This window comes from Haliotis cracherodii, unplaced genomic scaffold (genome assembly GCF_022045235.1).
Source record: "Haliotis cracherodii isolate W230 unplaced genomic scaffold, xgHalCrac1.p SCAF_4, whole genome shotgun sequence".
Taxonomy (NCBI): domain Eukaryota; kingdom Metazoa; phylum Mollusca; class Gastropoda; order Lepetellida; family Haliotidae; genus Haliotis; species Haliotis cracherodii.
In genome coordinates this window covers 659666-678904 of record NW_027266297.1, presented here as the reverse complement: position 1 = coordinate 678904, position 19239 = coordinate 659666, and the positions used below count along the sequence as shown (strand labels likewise).

Genomic DNA, 19239 nt, shown 5'->3' with positions numbered 1-19239 from the left:
AACAATTAGTCCCTCTTACGACCAGGTTACAGAATACCGCAGAGTTATTCTAACCCGGAAACCCCGGGGTTGGGTGGGGGCTAGGAAATGACACAGATGTTACAGCAACCCTGTAAGGGCAGCTCCACACCAGAATGAGAGACATCAACACAAAAGCATTGAATCTTGTGGGTATTCGGGTTAAAACAGGTCCCCAGCAACCTCTTGGACTGACAGGCCAGCCTCATCTGCTGTCTCCTTCCAGGCTAAAGATGCAATTGACACACAGCAGTGAGTACAACTTTATTTCCTCACATGGAATATCACAGTCATACGTCATCACACTCAGACACACACAGCTTCACACAACAAAACACCTTCCCTGATGACACCTCCTATGGCGACACCTGTAATGGCGACACCTCTCACAACATCTTACCATCATGACACATGTCTTTGTAATGGCTAAAGCTCTGAAAAAATGGATTGAGTACCAGTGTCTTATATCCCTGTACTCTCCAGAGCATGCTCTCCGATCCTCTGGTGGAACTCTACTGTATCAGCCTCTGTCTACTTCTGCTATGTCTGACCATGCCTTCTCCTTTTGCAGTCCACAGTTATGGAACTCTTTGCCTTTGAATCTGAGAAACTCTGCTTCTAAGGAAACGTTTAAGTCTCTCCTCAAAACCCACTTCTTCACTTCAGCTTTTCAATAGATCTCCTGATTGTTGGCATATGTACATACACATTACTTTTTAACTTTGTCACAGCGCCAGTGAGCAACTGTCGATGGATATTAGGCGCTTTACGAATCAATTATTATTATTATTATTAAAGTCTTAAAGATCTTGGTGAACCCAATTTCAATGGTAAATTGACATCTTGTCTTTAGTTCTTACACTCATGTAAGTCAACATGTATCAAGACATTGCTTCTCTTCCATGTGGGCAACATGACTGTGATAAGTAATGATGGGAGTTACCTCCCCTGGTCAGGATCACAAGTCCTTGACATTGGACTGGAGTCATCTATTGATAAGCCTGACCAGTGGTCCAAATGTGAGTGTCGGAGCAGGTAGTCACTTTGGCATTCCTAGCACCGACCTCACACGCGCATGTCGGAGGAGGAGGAACTGTGCGAAGGTGAAGAGGCTGGAACAGGCCCAGTAGAAACACATACTCTGCAACATGATGGAGGATGGAGTTAGAGAGTTCTACATCGATTTAACCAATATTCTGTCTCAGGACAAAGTGGGACACCACATGGGACACCACAAATGGGTTTTGTGGATAGCACCCTTACAGGCCAACCCTGGTCATCAAGGTGACACTGTAACAACCACCCCGCTACCCTGCTCGGAGACCCCGACACCCCCAGCTACCCTGCTCAGAGACCCTGACACCCCTAGCTACCCTGCTCAGAGACCCTGACACCCCTAGCTACCCTGCTCAGAGACCTTGACACCCCTAGTTACCCTGCTCAGAGACCTTGACACCCCTAGATACCCTGCTCGGAGACCCTGACACCCCTAGCTACCCTGCTCAGAGACCTTGACACCCCTAGTTACCCTGCTCGGAGACCCCGACACCCCCAGCTACCCTGCTCGGAGACCCTGACACCCCTAGATACCCTGCTTGGGGACCTTGACACCCCTAGTTACCCTGCTCGGAGACCCTGACACCCCTAGCTACCCTGCTCGGAGACCTCGACACCCCTAGCTACCCTGCTCGGGGACCCTGACACCCCTAGCTACCCTGCTCGGGGACCCTGACACCCCTAGATACCCTGCTCGGGGACCCTGACACCCCTAGATACCCTGCTCAGAGACCCTGACACCCCTAGCTACCCTGCTCGGAGACCCTGACACCCCTAGATACCCTGCTCAGAGACCCCGACAACCCCAGCTACCCTGCTTCACGATATTCCATATCACAAGAACTAATGTGGCCTTCACACTTCAAATGAATAACTGGTGATACTGCCAATCAAATACCATACACCTTTGTGAGTACATGGCATATATCAACCGTATTCGAAATATTAAGCATCCTTCTCCAATAAGCTTTTACATTTCATCATGGTAATATGTTTGGTAGCCAGGGAATAGTATTTGGTTTCTATGAGTACGAGTATGTGAGACCAGGGTATCAAGGTGCCTCCTCCAAGACACGGGAAACAGCGCCACCTACACAAGGAACTATGGCTGCTATAGGAACCAGGATCACAGTTGTTCCGCGCCAAACATTTTTGGCCACCTTCTGCAGCCTTGTTGGGGTCTGTAACTTAAACTGCATCTGAAACAGAAACACCACGCTGCCTTCAGTAACTGTAACACATGTTCAACTGATACCTTTCTCAGATATATCGAAAGCAGCATTCGTTTACAGTGGTCGCAGATATAATGTCCCAGCTCTGGCATGAAAAGATATTACGTCATATTACTCCGGCATGATGAGAAACATAATGTCTCACCTCCAGCATGATGAGATGTTATGTCTCACCTCTGGCATGATGAGAAACATAATGTCTCACCTCCGGCATGATGAGATATAATGTCTCACCTCTGGCATGATGAGATGTAATGTCTCACCTCCGGCATGATGAGACATAATGTCTCAACTCCGGCATGATGGGATATAATGTCTCATATCCAGCATGATGGGATATAATGTCTCACCTCCACCATGATGAGATGTAATGTCTCACCTCCGGCATGATGAGACATAATGTGTCAGCTCTGGCATGATGAGAAACAATGTCTCACCTCTGGCATGATGAGATGTAATGTCCTACCTCCGGCATGATGAGATATAATGTCTCACCTCCAGCATGATGAGATATAATGTCTCACCTCCAGCATGATGAGTAATAATGGCTCACCTCCGGCATGATGAGACACCTCCGGCAAGATGAGATATTATGTCTCACCTCCAGCATGATGAGTAATAATGTCTCACCTCCGGCATGATGAGATATAATGTCTCACCTCCAGCATGCTGAGATATAATGTCTCACCTCTGGCATGATGAGATATAATGTCTCACCTCCATCATGCTGAGATATAATGTCTCACCTCTGGCATGATGAGATATAATATCTTACCTCCATCATGCTGAGATATAATGTCTCACCTCTGGCATGATGGGATATAATGTCTCATATCCATCATGATGGGATATAATGTCTCACCTCCACCATGATGAGATGTAATGTCTCACCTCCAGCATGATGAGACATAATGTCTCACCTCCGGCATGATGAGATGTAATGTCTCACCTCCGGCATGATGAGACATAATGTCTCACCTCCGGCATGATGAGACATAATGTCTCAACTCCGGCATGATGGGATATAATGTCTCACTTTCGGCATGGTGAGATATAATGTCTCACCTCCAGCAGGATGACACATAATGAAGCACCTCAGGCTTGATGAGATATAATGTCTCACCTCCAGCAGGATGAGATACAATGTCTCACCTCGGCATTATGAGATATAATGTCCCACCTCTGGCATGATGAGATATAATGTCTCACCTCCGGCATGATGAGATGTTATCATGGTTATGTCTCACCTCCGGCATGATGAGATATTATGTCTCACCTCTGGCATGATGAGATACAATGTCTCACCTCCGGCATGATTAGATGTTATGTCTCATCCCCAGCATGATGAGATATAATGTGTCACCTCTGGCATGATGAGATGTTATCATGGTTATGTCTCACCTCCGGCATGATGAGATATTATGTCTCACCCCCGGCATGATGAGATATAATCGTCCCACCACTGGCATGATGAGACACAATGTCTCAACTCCGGCACGATGGGATATAATGTCTCACCTCCGGCATGATGAGATGTAATGTCTCACCTCCGGCATGATGAGACATAATGTCTCAACTCCGGCATGATGGGATATAATGTCTCATATCCAGCATGATGGGATATAATGTCTCACCTCCACCATGATGAGATGTAATGTCTCACCTCCGGCATGATGAGACATAATGTGTCAGCTCTGGCATGATGAGAAACAATGTCTCACCTCTGGCATGATGAGATGTAATGTCCTACCTCCGGCATGATGAGATATAATGTCTCACCTCCAGCATGATGAGATATAATGTCTCACCTCCAGCATGATGAGTAATAATGGCTCACCTCCGGCATGATGAGACACCTCCGGCAAGATGAGATATTATGTCTCACCTCCAGCATGATGAGTAATAATGTCTCACCTCCGGCATGATGAGATATAATGTCTCACCTCCAGCATGCTGAGATATAATGTCTCACCTCTGGCATGATGAGATATAATGTCTCACCTCCATCATGCTGAGATATAATGTCTCACCTCTGGCATGATGAGATATAATATCTTACCTCCATCATGCTGAGATATAATGTCTCACCTCTGGCATGATGGGATATAATGTCTCATATCCATCATGATGGGATATAATGTCTCACCTCCACCATGATGAGATGTAATGTCTCACCTCCAGCATGATGAGACATAATGTCTCACCTCCGGCATGATGAGATGTAATGTCTCACCTCCGGCATGATGAGACATAATGTCTCACCTCCGGCATGATGAGACATAATGTCTCAACTCCGGCATGATGGGATATAATGTCTCACTTTCGGCATGGTGAGATATAATGTCTCACCTCCAGCAGGATGACACATAATGAAGCACCTCAGGCTTGATGAGATATAATGTCTCACCTCCAGCAGGCTGAGACATAATGTCTCACCTCCAGCAGGATGAGATACAATGTCTCACCTCGGCATTATGAGATAAAATGTCCCACCTCTGGCATGATGAGATATAATGTCTCACCTCCGGCATGATGAGATGTTATCATGGTTATGTCTCACCTCCGGCATGATGAGATATTATGTCTCACCTCTGGCATGATGAGATACAATGTCTCACCTCCGGCATGATTAGATGTTATGTCTCACCCCGGCATGATGAGATATAATCGTCCCACCTCTGGCATGATGAGACACAACGTCTCACCTCTGGCATGATTAGATGTTATGTCTCACCCCCGGCATGATGAGATATAATGTCTCACCCCCGGCATGATGAGATATAATCTTCCCACCTCTGGCATGATGAGATACAATGTCTCACCTCGGCATTATGAGATATAATGTCCCACCTCTGGCATGATGAGATATAATGTCTCACCTCCGGCATGATGAGACGTTATCATGGTTATGTCTCACCTCCGGCATGATGAGATATTATGTCTCACCTCCGGCATGATTAGATGTTATGTCTCATCCCCAGCATGATGAGATATAATGTGTCACCTCTGGCATGATGAGATGTTATCATGGTTATGTCTCACCTCCGGCATGATGAGATATTATGTCTCACCCCCGGCATGATGAGATATAATCGTCCCACCTCTGGCATGATGAGATACAATCTTCCCACCTCTGGCATGATGAGATACAATGTCTCACCTCGGCATTATGAGATATAATGTCCCACCTCTGGCATGATGAGATATAATGTCTCACCTCCGGCATGATGAGACGTTATCATGGTTATGTCTCACCTCCGGCATGATGAGATACAATGTCTCACCTCCGGCATGATTAGATGTTATGTCTCATCCCCAGCATGATGAGATATAATGTGTCACCTCTGGCATGATGAGATGTTATCATGGTTATGTCTCACCTCCGGCATGATGAGATATTATGTCTCACCCCCGGCATGATGAGATATAATCGTCCCACCTCTGGCATGATGAGATACAATGTCTCACCTCGGCATGATGAGATATAATGTCTCACCCCCGGCATGATGAGATATAATCGTCCCACCTCTGGCATGATGAGACACAATGTCTCACCTCTGGCATGATTAGATGTTATGTCTCACCCCCGGCATGATGAGATATAATGTCCCATCTCTGGCATGATGAGATGTAATGTCTCACCTCCAACATGATGAGGTTGATGAGGCCGACAGACAGAGGTAGTATGAAGGTGGGGTCGGGCACGGTGAGGTCTCGGAACCAGAGCATCCCCTCTGTCATCAGCTCGGGACACAGGACGGGAGACTCTGTCCAGTAAACATGTAACAGCATTAGACCACATAACCCAACACAACAAGATGGTGACTGTAGTTTGGTTACAATTATCATGATTATGCCAGCACTAACTAAATAATATGACAAACAATATATAAAAGTTGTGAAACTGACCGAGGCCGATGGCTGGCACGGATCCACTCATATTGCGCAGCGCAAAGGACATGCACAGCCACACCGGCAGCTGCACGATCTGCACCACATGACCCTTGAGTGGGTGGCAGTTCTCACGCACATAGATGTCATGCATCAACCTCTTCATCTGAAAATAGTCATCTACGATTAGATACAGACTCCATCTACAGATCTTCTCATCTTCAAAATATACTGGAGGCCTCACATACCAGATAAAAACTTTGATTGCTGAAATAAAAATAACAATATGAACACATTTGCCATAAGAGCTTAACCCCAATCAGTGTGAATGTCAATCAATATCATAACAGAGGACATCAAACATGAGTTTCACACATTATTCCCATGCAGGGAATCAAACGCAGACCTTCAGATGAATGAGCTGACACTGTAACCATTGGGCTCCTCTACCCCTTGCTTGGGTCGGTTAAATACGACTTGAAAGTTGGGTCACGTGAGTAGAGCAGAGTAGTGGGAAAAGTACTAATTCTCTTGGAGGATGTTGATTACATGTCCAGTTACCATGGTAACATGTATCTATTTCAGAATGTTTTGTGGATATGGCGTTAGCAGCGTCTCACAGAACACATTGACGGGAAGGACTGACACAATCAGTCAATACATGATTATATACACAGCCAGAGTGAACCACGCTGCACACCTGGGCGAGCAGGAGTCTTCCACATCCAGAGGTTTACTGTTTACTTTCAATGACATGCCATGTTACATTTCCAGAGATGCTGATGTTTTCTGTATACTTTCAATGACATGCCATGTTACATTTCCAGAGATGCTGATGTTTTTACACCTTGCACGAACATGCTGCATGCTGACTTAATAAAAGCAGGACATGTCTGAAGATGTCAAGCAAAATGGGAGATAAACTTTGTGACTGGGCAAACACTTTTGTTTGGAGGTAAATTCCTAAGGTATAACAATTAGCAGAATAAAGTCAGTGATCCCTACGAGGATTCCGGCTAAGACTATAGGTCCCTAGCAACTGAAGCTGGTAGTAAGACTATAGGTCCCTAGCAACCGAAGCTGGTAGTGAGACTATAGGCCCCTAGCAACCGAAGCTGGTAGTAAGACTATAGGTCCCTAGCAACCGAAGCTGGTAGTAAGACTATAGGTCCCTAGCAACCGAAGCTGGTAGTAAGACTATAGGTCCCTAGCAACCGAAGCTGGTAGTAAGACAATAGGTCCCTAGCAACCGAAGCTGGTAGTAAGACTATAGGTCCCTGGCAACCGAAGCTGGTAGTAAGACAATAGGTCCCTAGCAACCGAAGCTGGTAGTAAGACTATAGGTCCCTGGCAACCGAAGCTGGTAGTAAGACAATAGGTCCCTAGCAACCGAAGCTGGTAGTAAGACTATAGGTCCCTAGTAACCGAAGCTGGTAGTAAGACTATAGGTCCCCAGCAACCGAAGCTGGTAGTAAGACAATAGGTCCCTAGCAACCGAAGCTGGTAGTAAGACTATAGGTCCCTAGCAACCGAAGCTGGTAGTAAGACTATAGGTCCCTAGTAACCGAAGCTGGTAGTAAGACTATAGGTCCATAGTAACCGAAGCTGGTAGTAAGACAATAGGTCCCTAGCAACCGAAGCTGGTAGTAAGACTATAGGTCCCTGGCAACCGAAGCTGGTAGTAAGAGGGGATTAAATGGATAGCGTGGTCAGGCTCAGAGATTTGGTTGATTGTGTAACTTGTATCGAGCAGTGTTTAACTACACTTGCCAACACGCTTGCATACACTCGCATATACACACACATTTTATTCTTATTTTTGTGTGACTATTTTTTGAAAATATACCAGGTAAAACTTATTACAGTAATAAATAGATAATAGTCTAATAATACAAATCAAATTGATGATAGGTCCAGCTGTGGGTCTACAGTTAATGTTATGCTCAATATCAGCATCCCATTATAACATAGACAAAACTGAAACGGAAAGGTATACTCGTGTACATTCTTCCGATATTCCCGTCTCGCCTTCGCCTCATCCCACTTGTACATCGACATGGCCACACCAACTTCCTGCTTCAACTGCTTCGACACCGCCAACATCTCCGGCTGTAACTTCTCCACTCGGGCTCGAACTCGTGCACAATAGACGGCCAAGGGCAAGGTCACACATGCTCGCAAGGTGAAGGTTGTTATTGCAATACTGGCCCACCAGGGGAGTCCGGACCAAGTGTGGACGCTCTCTAATACACTCTGTGCAAACCCTATAGGCGGCACTTCAGGTGAAAAGAATTTGTTGTAAGTGTCTGCAGAGAAGTAACGAACTTGCTGCTGATATACGTCATTATTTGATAGGTGACATGTACTTGATAATGGTGCACACACTATAGTTCTAATATTTGCAGTTCGACATATACGATATTCACTGGCACACTTTGATGACATCATTCTCCTCTGCTGTAACGCATGTTTGGCCCATGTTGTGGGGTGGCCTCGCAAACAGGAGTAAATCTGAAACATGTTTTTACTGTCTTAAATCTGGCATCAGCTTAGTATGGAAGTTATCTTCAATGAACATTTGCACAGCGCTTGAGAAGACTGATACAAAATATTCACAATATATATTCGCTTACAATGTCAGATGGTAAAAGCAGAGCAGTACATTACTAGCTGGAACCAGAGACCATATACCGAACTATCATGCTGTTTTCTTTAAGATTTACTATCAGGGATTTTCTATATGCATTTTGGTACCCTTAATCAGAGACCATATAATAGAGGTACAGCCCTCTAGCCTTTGCGCGATACCATCAGTGCTATGGCTTGTACTGGGCAGTCTGTCCGGAAGCGAGCAGAAACGTGTTCACTGCAGTCATCGTTGTCCCCTCTTTTCCATGCAAAAGATATATTTCACAATACATATTTACAGTCATGTATTTCTTAACATTATCAACTGAGATTTGTTGGTGCCCTAAAGTATGTCGTGGTCATTGTATTTGATCACTGTGATCATGCTTTGTCATTGTCCGAGAGAGCAAAATGCCGCACATGTAAAATCGGCAAAAGAGCAGATTGTGATTGTTAATAACGGCCACTAATTCGAAGTGAAAGTCCTTGGTTACCGAGGTGCATAAAAAGGAGATATGTTAAAAATTAGTTTAGTGCCATTAACAAATTTAGGGTGGTTGCGAAATATCTGATTTTGACTCCAGAAATGCAACTAAATTTGAACTTTTCCTGAAATAATTACACCACAACTCTTAATTGTTGCAAATATACTGGTTGGTGTGGGTGGGCTTCTGGCAGACACTGGTTTGGACTCTGTTTGTTCTCTTTGTTCATCAACTCCAACCATCCCCTCAGAACTAATACTGGCACCATCCCCACCCTCACCAAACGAGCCATCAACCTTTCTTCTGCTGACCCCAAACCTGAGATCGAACACCTCCTCCAAGTCTTCACCCACCCCAACAATTATCCTTCTAATCTCTTCGAAAAAGTCTCCCCTCTGTACTCCATCCCACAGCTAGATCTGCGACCCTTAAACCCGAATCAGCACCCTTCCGCATTGCCCTCCCGATTATGGGCAAAATCCTCCCTCAAACAGCAAGCCAATATTGACACCCACTTCACCAACTCCCTCAACACTTTGCTAGGAGCCAACAGCAGGAACACAATCAAACCCCAAGAGCCTAAAGGTGTAGTCTACAAAATTGAATGCAACTGTGGATAATCTTACGTAGGTGAAACATCCCACCCAATCAACACCAGGTTCAAAGAGCACAAAACCTCAACCATTAAATCAGACAGTAAATCAGACATCTCGGATCATATTAGCAGCTGTCCTAAGGCCAGGCGTTTTATATTTTTCGGATTCGGACCCGCCGACTCTAATTTTTGGGAATATGTAAAAAAAATAAATCAGATTTCCATTTTTTTCCCCCGCCGATAGACGCGTAGTCAGTTATTTCATTTGTTATCATCACCTTTTAATTAAAAACATATGAATTTACCGTTGTAAACTAGTGAAGAGATACATATTATGTAATATTGTTTACGTGGTTACCAGACTGGTCAGTTGTGAATGTCTGTGCATCTATTGCGCATATGCAGCGGCCTCGGGAGGTTAACGTCGGGGTGTATTATTACATGCAATACCGTTGTGCTGATGGTTTATGATAAACTGTATGGGTGGGCCGTCCTCTATTGTATTAATATATCTCTGCCTTAGTATATCTTTTCAAAATGAAACATTTATCGTTTACAGAGATACAGATATACACCAAAACAGCCATATATATTTTTAAGCCAGGGAATCCTCTGACCAATAATTCTCCCCCCCCCCCCCCCTTGTCCCTAAATGTCGACGGAAAACTGTCCAACCGTCAATCAACCCTGACCAAGGCTATTGCATATCCCCGGCGTACCATCAACTCATCAAAGACCCCAATCAGCCATAATCCTGTTGTTTATATTACTGGCTTCATCCTTTGTCACTGACTTCACCGATGATTGTCATCACTACCCTTGTGTATACATAACAGGCTTCTCTACTCCAGGATAACAATATCTACTCGACAGTCGACTGTATAAACATTGCCTCCTACTTGTATAGATACTTGTCAACCATACTCTGTATGTTACTTGCTTGATAACGGTGTTAGAACCTACAATGAAACGTCGCTTTTAATTGTAATAAAGAAGTTGTTCATGCATAAATTCTTATCCTTACTTAGTACTCCAACTTCTAAATGCCGATGCCACAGTTGCAGTTTGTACCCCAAGCGAGCAACACCTCCCAAGCCAGCACAGAGCATTGCCTGATAGCCAGCCAAGGAGAACTCCAACAGCGGTAATTATCACGTCATCCTTTCAGCCTTATTCACATACTCTTACAATCACTCTCACCGTTTGTTTGTTTGTTGTTTAACGCCGAACCTAGCAGTGTTTCAGCTACAGGACAGCGGTTTGTAAATAAACAAGTCTTGGTCAGACAATCAGTTGCAGTTTGAATTCCCAGCGAGCAACACTTCCCAAGCCAGCACAGAGCATTGCCTGATAGCCAGCCAAGGAAACTCCATCATCGGTAATTATCACGTTATCCTTATTCACATACTCTTAAAATCACTCTCACCGAATTAATCATAAAACCCCTAAATCCTTAAAAAACAACAACACTAAATAACCAACACCTTATCCTACCCAATCTCCCTAACACAGCTCGCACTCATTTCTACTCACTACCCACGCCCACCACTCAAACACACCCTTTGACCCAACTCCTAAAAACAAAAAACACCTAATCCCCCCTTCTCCTAAACACAACGCTCGCTCTTTCCTACTCACCACCCACGCCCACCACTCACATACCTCCACTCCTTCGACTAAATATCTCTTAATCCCCGCTTTCCACTTGTCTCACCTCATCCCAGCCTTCCAGAATCAAACTTAATCTTCAATAAATAATCCATTTCCCAAACCCTCCTACTAAAACCAACAACAAATAACCACCGCAACCTCCTCCCCCTCCTAAACACAACTCACCAAGTAAAAACAACAAACCAACTCACCTCCCCAAAACACTCCACCACCACTCACCACAACACACGCTCTCCAACACAACACCCAAAGAATATGACTGACACCCGCAACGCCACACTCGCAGACATTGCAGCTCCTTACTCACCCACGCCTGCGGAAGCGCACAACACTTCTGGGAGGTCACTCGAAAACATCGTCCCGACCGAGTATGGCGAAAACACGACATACACCACCCCAACCAAACCAGCTAACTCGCCACCACAAAACACCAAAAAACGCAAACTCGACACATCCACTCCACCTCCATCGCCCACACCCTCCCCGGCCGCCTTCCTCACCACCTTCGCCCTCTACTTCTTCTCAGCAGGCTCAGGCACCACTCTCTCACTAGAACTTTCGGCAGACAAAATAGGACTTTGGTTCAAAAGACAAAAAATAAATTACAACAATATTAAAAAAGCCAACAAAGGATACCAGATAATCTTTCCTAACCGAGAATCTTACAACGCAGCAAATAAAATAACTCAAATATTCCACGTCACGGTAATCAAACAAACACCTAATTGGCAACAATATACACGAGGCGTAATTAGGGTTAACCCAAGGGAAACAACTGAGGACTTACAATTATACTCTCTAGAAGCTAACATAAACCAAGACCAAAACCCTCAACCCCTAATCACCAGCACGCGCAGAATAACCTCAACTAGAAACGGAAAAAACGGTCCCAACCTCCATTGTCATAATCAACTTTAAAAAAACCGCTAAATTCCCTGAAGCCCCCAAACACATATCCTTCGGAGCCCACACCAACTTAGAAGTCAAACCCTATATAAAGCAGGTTAAGCAATGTTCAAAGTGCCTCAAATACAACCACACTGCTTCCCAATGCACATACCCTAAAACTAAATGTAAAAAATGCGCACAAACAGACTGCCCAGGCACATGCACACCCTGGTGCATCTACTGCAAATCCACCCAACACACCTCACTTTCAAACCAATGCCCACACAGACACACACTCACCCAGCAGGCCAACAAACACATAAACATAGAAACGGCTAAAATCCAAACACGAAAATTTGCTACACCTGCATCTAAACCACTCCTCCCTACACCACACCCAAACACCATCCCACAAACAAACACCACACCCATAACCGACAGCTCTGTCTGGGACCCCTACCGAGAAACCGCACCCACCTCACACACACAAGCAGCCACTCAACCAGCCACGAACCCTCCCAAAACATCAACCCCCGCATGCAAAACAAACCTCAAAATGACCACCACAACACGACCCTCATCCAAGCACCCTACAGCCCATATGGCAACAACACTCTCCCACAAGCAAGCACAACAACAAAACACAAACACTAAGAAAAAATCAGCTACACCCATCCCGCCAACACCTTCACAACCCTCCACATCACATGCCTCCCCCATGGAAACTCAACCAGCTAAACCTAATCCAACCCATGACGAAGATTTCTCCACTACTGAGGAAACAATAGACACTACTCCAACTAAAACAAACCAAACTTCCCAACCAGCCAACACGCCAAACCTAAATAACCTCACCTTACTACTAGCATATATGCATAGTCAAAACTCACCAAAAGCTAGTATGGAATCCTTCCACAAAGTAGCTTTCAATCTAAAATTAACCGATCTTCCCTTCTTCCTCTTTAACCTCCATCTAAAAGAACTCACCGAATAAAATAAAAACTAAAAACTAAATCACCAATCACCCGAAACCAATAATGGAAGGACTAAATATTTTTCAGTGGAACGCCAACGGACTCAATTCCCATGGCCATGAACTAAAAACTAAATTTAAACTAAATAAAGGCCCTCACATTGCTTGTATACAGGAAACCAAATTCTCAAAAAAATCGAAATTCACACTACCTAACTACAACTCAGTTAGAACTGACAGAGCTAAACCGAAAACAAGAAGAGCCGCAGGAGGACTAATCATATTTATCAGGGAAGATATAAATTACGAAGAAATAAAAATAGACACGCCAAACCTAGAAGCCAACGGCATTAAAATCACATTAAATAACCGAAACATAAACATCATTAATATTTACCACTGGGCGGAACAAAAAGTCCAACCTGAGGATCTAAACAAACTACTCAAAATAAGCGATAAATCTACTATATTCCTAGGAGACTTTAACGCTCACCATCCTACATGGAGCATAGATGATAAAATAGATAATCATGGCAAATTAATCTCCGAATGGATAGAAACAAACGACCTAGTACTCCTTAATAGCAACCAACCCACAAGGTACGATAAGATAAACCAAAAAATGTCGGCTATCGACCTAACCATATGCACCGCAGATCTAGCCCAAAGCACTCAATGGGAAGTGCACGACGTCCCGCTAGGTAGTGACCACTTCCCCATAAACATAACCATAGGAAATACAAACGTACCAATCCAAACAGAAAACCAAGAACCAAAATTCCATTACAATAAAGCTAACTGGGACCAATTCCAAGATATCTGCAACGAAGCTAACTTAAACGAAATAAAAAATAAGGATCCAGAAACCTATTGTAAAAACCTAACAGACTATATAATAAACGCAGCCAAAACCTCCATCCCCTTCAAAACATCTAAGACAGGCAAACCGACGGTACCATGGTGGAATGAGGAAATAGAACAGACTAGACGAAAACGTAAATCAGCCTTCAATAAAGCAAAACGCGACTACAAATATTTAAACATAGCCCACGAACTAAACCACCAGGTTCAAAAACTAGTCCAAATAGCCAAAAGTAGAGACTGGAAAAAATTCTGCGAAGGTATAAATAACCGTACAGATGCCAGAACGGTCTGGCGCAAAATCCACGCCATTAGAGGCTTAAAACGACATAAAAAAAACCCTAACATTAATAACTCAACCAACCCCGCCCAAAAAGCAAATAATCTCGCCAACCACTTTTCGGCCGTTAGCCATGTTAGCAGTAACAGCAACTTCAGCCAAAAATTCCAAGATAAACTTAAAACAGAAAACAAACCCACAAAAGAACCAAACAATAACAATCTAGAAATAAATCAACCCTACACAATGGAGGAGCTCCTCTACGTAATCCAAAACAGGAAAAAGGGCACAGCCCCAGGATTAGACCTAACCTCTTACCAAATAATTAAAAAACTCCCCCTAAAACTACTCCAGGCACTACTCAAACTATACAATCTCATCTACCTAAACGGACAGGTTCCTACTCCCTGGAAACAGGCCCTAGTCATACCAATCCCTAAACCTAATAAACCAGCTAATCAAGCTAACTCATATAGGCCAATATCCCTAACTTCAAACTTATGTAAAGTAATGGAATCAATGGCTAAAAATAGATTACAACATTACCTAACCCAAAATAACATCATAAACCCAGATCAAAGCGGTTTCACTCCTGGCCGCTCAACCCTAGATAACCTCGCCCGACTAGAACAAGATATTAAGACAGGACAACTAAATAAACAATATACCACAGGCATCTTCTTAGACTTCTCTAAAGCTTTCGACATGGTATGGCACGATGGGCTAATACAAAAACTTAAAAAAATAGGACTCAAAGGTCAGATAATAAACTACATCCAGGACTTCTTAAACAATCGTAAAATAACCGTGGGTATAGACCAAACTTTATCGGACCAATGTCCCCTAGAAAATGGCACTCCACAGGGCAGTATCCTCAGCCCCACCCTCTTCAATATAATGATAAACGATCTATTCGAGGGTCTATCCCCTAAAGTAAACACATCAAAATTCGCGGATGATGGAGCCATCTGGATCCGCACTAAAAGCATGAAAATGGCCAAAAATCTACTCCAAAAATCTCTTAATAAAATACAACAATGGGCTGACAAATGGGGCTTCTCCCTTAACTCAGAAAAAACAACAGGAATAGTATTCAAACATAAAAACATGAAACCCGCCTCCCCAATCCTCCAGCTAAACAATCAAACAATCAAATTTCAAAAACAAACCAAATTCTTAGGACTTATTTTCGATGAACATCTCACCTGGGATGCTCACATCCAAAACCTAACAACTAAATGCAGTAAAGACCTAAACACCGTAAGATGCCTAACTGGCTCTAACTGGGGAGCCTCCAAAGATACTCTCCTCTCTCTCTACATATCCCTAATTAGATCAAAACTAGACTACGGCTGCGCCATATACAACACCCTAAACAACTCTCTATCTAAAAAACTTGACTCAATACAATATCAGGCCCTCAAACTCATTACACGCACCCAACATGGCACCTCCTACACTTCACTTCAGGCCTTAACAGGAGAAATGCCACTAAGTCTACGCAGGGAACAGCTAAGCTTAAATTTCTGGGCCGCGTCCCAATCAAACCCTCTCATCCAAAACTTAATAAACCAAAACATCAGCCCTAAAAACCAAGCTCTAGCTCGTAAACACCCCTTACTTACCCCAATATCCCAAAGAATAACAAACTACCTAAATGAACACCAAATTAAAAATCTTAAACAAAACTGCAAACAATCAAATATCTTCACCCCTAAACTTAAAATACCCAAAATAGACACAACACTAGCTAGCCAAATAAATAAACAAACCGACCCAAACATAGCTAAAACTACCACACTAGCATACATACACAAAAATTGGCCAAATTGGTGTCACATTTACACGGACGGATCCTCAGATCCGACCTCCAAACACACGGGTTTCGGAGTCCATACCACACAACCAACTAAAACCACACAATCCTTCCGACTCCCAAATAACCAATCAATATTCACGGCAGAACTAATGGGCATGGCCTCAGCCCTCCACAATCAAGAATCCAAAAACCACCAAAAAATCCTAATACTTACTGACTCCCTAAGTGGACTACAAGCCCTCCAAAACAAAAATACCAAAAACCGACCTAAATTAATAAATCAAATACTTAAAAGCTCCAACGACCTAACAAAAGCAGGCAAACAAATAACCTTCTTGTGGATACCCGCCCACGTAGGAATATACGGTAATGAAAACGCCGATAAAGCAGCTAAACTATCCCTCAAAATCCCAGAAATAAGCTTAAACTTACCCATCTCAAAATCAGAAATTAAAAGTGTAAACAAACAAAAAATCACACAAAAATGGCATAACCTATATCTAAACTCAAATAGCCAAATCAAAAGAGTGCTCAGCAAACCACTAACCAAACCAAAAATTCTCCATCCATCAAAAAAAATCGACAGAGTAATCACTAAACTCCAAACAGGACACACCAACCTAAATAACCACCTAAAATTTTTTAAAAAACACACTACAGGTAACTGCCCACACTGCAAACAACCAGAAACCCCAGAACACGCACTCATCCACTGCACACACTACCTAACACATCGAACCACATTACAAACCACCCTCAATCTAAACAAGGCTCTCACTCTAGAAGCAATACTAAACCCACAAAATAAACTAGAAAACTTCAAGGCCTTAGGCGTATTCTTAATAAAAACGGAACTAATAAAACGCATCTAAAACCATAATAACCTACCAAATCAAAGTCACACAAACAAACAATCATCCACCATACCCAGCTCCCTTAGTTCTCCTCCCCAACCCCATCGGCATATATTCCAAATCTCAAAATTCCCAAATTATATATAACTTATAAGCAACCCCTAAAGCCCCCTCTTGGGTTGCACAGACCACCCTCGCCCCTTTCGGAAACACATTAAATGGCCTGGCCGGGCCCGTGTGCGAAATACGCATCAGTCGGAAAGCGCACGTTAAATCTCCAAAGTAAGTAAGTAAGTAAGTAAATGCCGATCAAAGAAACTCTCTGTCTATATTTGTCAGCTGTTTGTAGATCTAGTTTTTCTCAGTCAAAGCTCAGTGTTCTCAATAATCGACGGATAAAGAAACATATGCGCAATCACAATGTGTAACATTTACCTTTTTAAAAGGAAGAAATCTCATCTCTTGTCATGAAAATCGAACTGTGCTCAGTTTCTTTGATGTTTGTCTGACAGACTCAAGTCACTTCCACAAGGGCGCGGCCATATTGGATACCACGTCTTCCGGTAGTGCACGTGAGGAGGCTCGTAGAGAGGAAGGTGAAAAGATTCTCAAGGCACAAATCCTCAAGTATAACATGACTTATTCTCTCGACTGCAAACTCCCTATTTTGTGTTATAGTGTGAATTATAAAACATATTTACATTAAATATCAGGGTATGTTCATATCTTAGGTAAAATGAGGAACACCACACCCACCAAACATCTACAGGGAACATTTCTCGTTGACACCGTATATCTGGGGATTTCCCCCGTTCTAATATTAGCTCAACATCACATTGTAGCCTGCAACCTCGGGGTATCGCGGTACTTGTCATGTACGCTAAACGGAACAAAATGCACTCACTCACCTTAATGATTATTCGTGTTCTCTATATCAGATATCATTTATTTTATCAAACAATGCATATTTTACTGATAAAAGTTAATTATTTACATAAGAAGCTCCGAGTAAAAGCCGGGCCCTTACGCTCTGTTTGACAAGGGAGGGAGCTCCATCGTATCGCGGTACAGATAAAAGTTGTGTATGGAGGTCCGAATTGGACAAAAAGAGGACATAATTCTACCAACCACTTGGTATGATCATGCCAGACATCAGTGATTTGTCCAGACAAGTGCAAAGACAGCACAAGTAAAATTCTATATGTGTTATCAGTAATAGGCATTCAATACATATTTGCCGAAAGTAAGAGAAAAATATTTTTATAAGTGGTTTAAACATATTTTTACTCATTGAAATGAGTTGGGATTGGTGAACAAGCTTTACTGCTTATGTTAACACCGCTCCCATACTACATATGTTACATATTGAAATGAAGGATGTGACATCATCGATATAGACATTATTTAAATAATATGTTTGTACATATTACATCAAATACAATTACAAAGTGAACATAAATAGAAAGTTACAGCTTGTGTGTGTCTTACAAGTCGTTTGTAACAAAAGTAATAGTCAATCATGAGGTTATTGTCCGGTTAATTTAATTATTAATTTGTGAAGAGCTGAAACGTTTTGTCTTGATGATGAAATCGTGGACGGATTCAACTAATTTCTGGTTTTCAGAGTGAGCAAGTTCATTGTTTCCGTTCATAATGGTATCCAGGTTATAACCGGTAGTGTAAAAGTGCATATTAAGTCTTATCTCAGTAAAGTTACAGCAAGTAAAAACATAATGTTGGGCGTTTTCACAGTGATATCCATAGGAGCAACACGGACTGTCAATTAAATGTCTGTTAAAATACTTATCGGCGTTTAGGTCGCTACAACCGAGTCTGAGGCGGCAGTGAACGATTTGACATAATCGAGTGCCATAGCTAAGGTCCAAATAAGTGTTATTTTCGGTTTTCAACTGATTTTTCAGTTTATTAACAATTCCTCTATGCCATACCTTATCAAAGGCTTTACTTATTTTTATAAGTCAACAACA

The 19239-nt window shown here is 43.0% G+C and overlaps 1 protein-coding gene across 1 annotated transcript; it reads right to left on the bottom strand.

The window, feature by feature from the left end:
• Nucleotides 1–298: 298 nt before the first annotated feature.
• LOC139478802 (cytochrome c oxidase assembly protein COX18, mitochondrial-like) lies at nt 299–17800 on the bottom strand. The gene is made up of 6 exons (XM_071261433.1): nt 17687–17800; nt 8202–8708; nt 6216–6363; nt 5949–6073; nt 2169–2273; nt 299–1159 (listed from the first exon to the last, which is right to left on the bottom strand). The coding sequence occupies exons 1-6, from the start codon at nt 17708–17710 to the stop codon at nt 1058–1060; spliced, it is 1011 nt and encodes a 336-aa protein (XP_071117534.1). The 5' UTR covers nt 17711–17800; the 3' UTR covers nt 299–1057.
• Between the last annotated feature and the right edge of the window lie 1439 nt (nt 17801–19239).

Bases quoted from the DNA above. Each gene is read 5' to 3' on its own strand.
- LOC139478802 (XM_071261433.1), bottom strand. From the start codon at position 17,710: ATGAGATTTCTTCCTTTTAAAAAG. The intron at 6,364-8,201 runs GTACACGAGTAT...GACTATTTTCAG, and splicing joins GACGGGAATATCGGAAGAAT to ATGAAGAGGTTGATGCATGA. The intron at 6,074-6,215 runs GTCAGTTTCACA...TTTACTGGACAG, and splicing joins CGTGCCAGCCATCGGCCTCG to AGTCTCCCGTCCTGTGTCCC.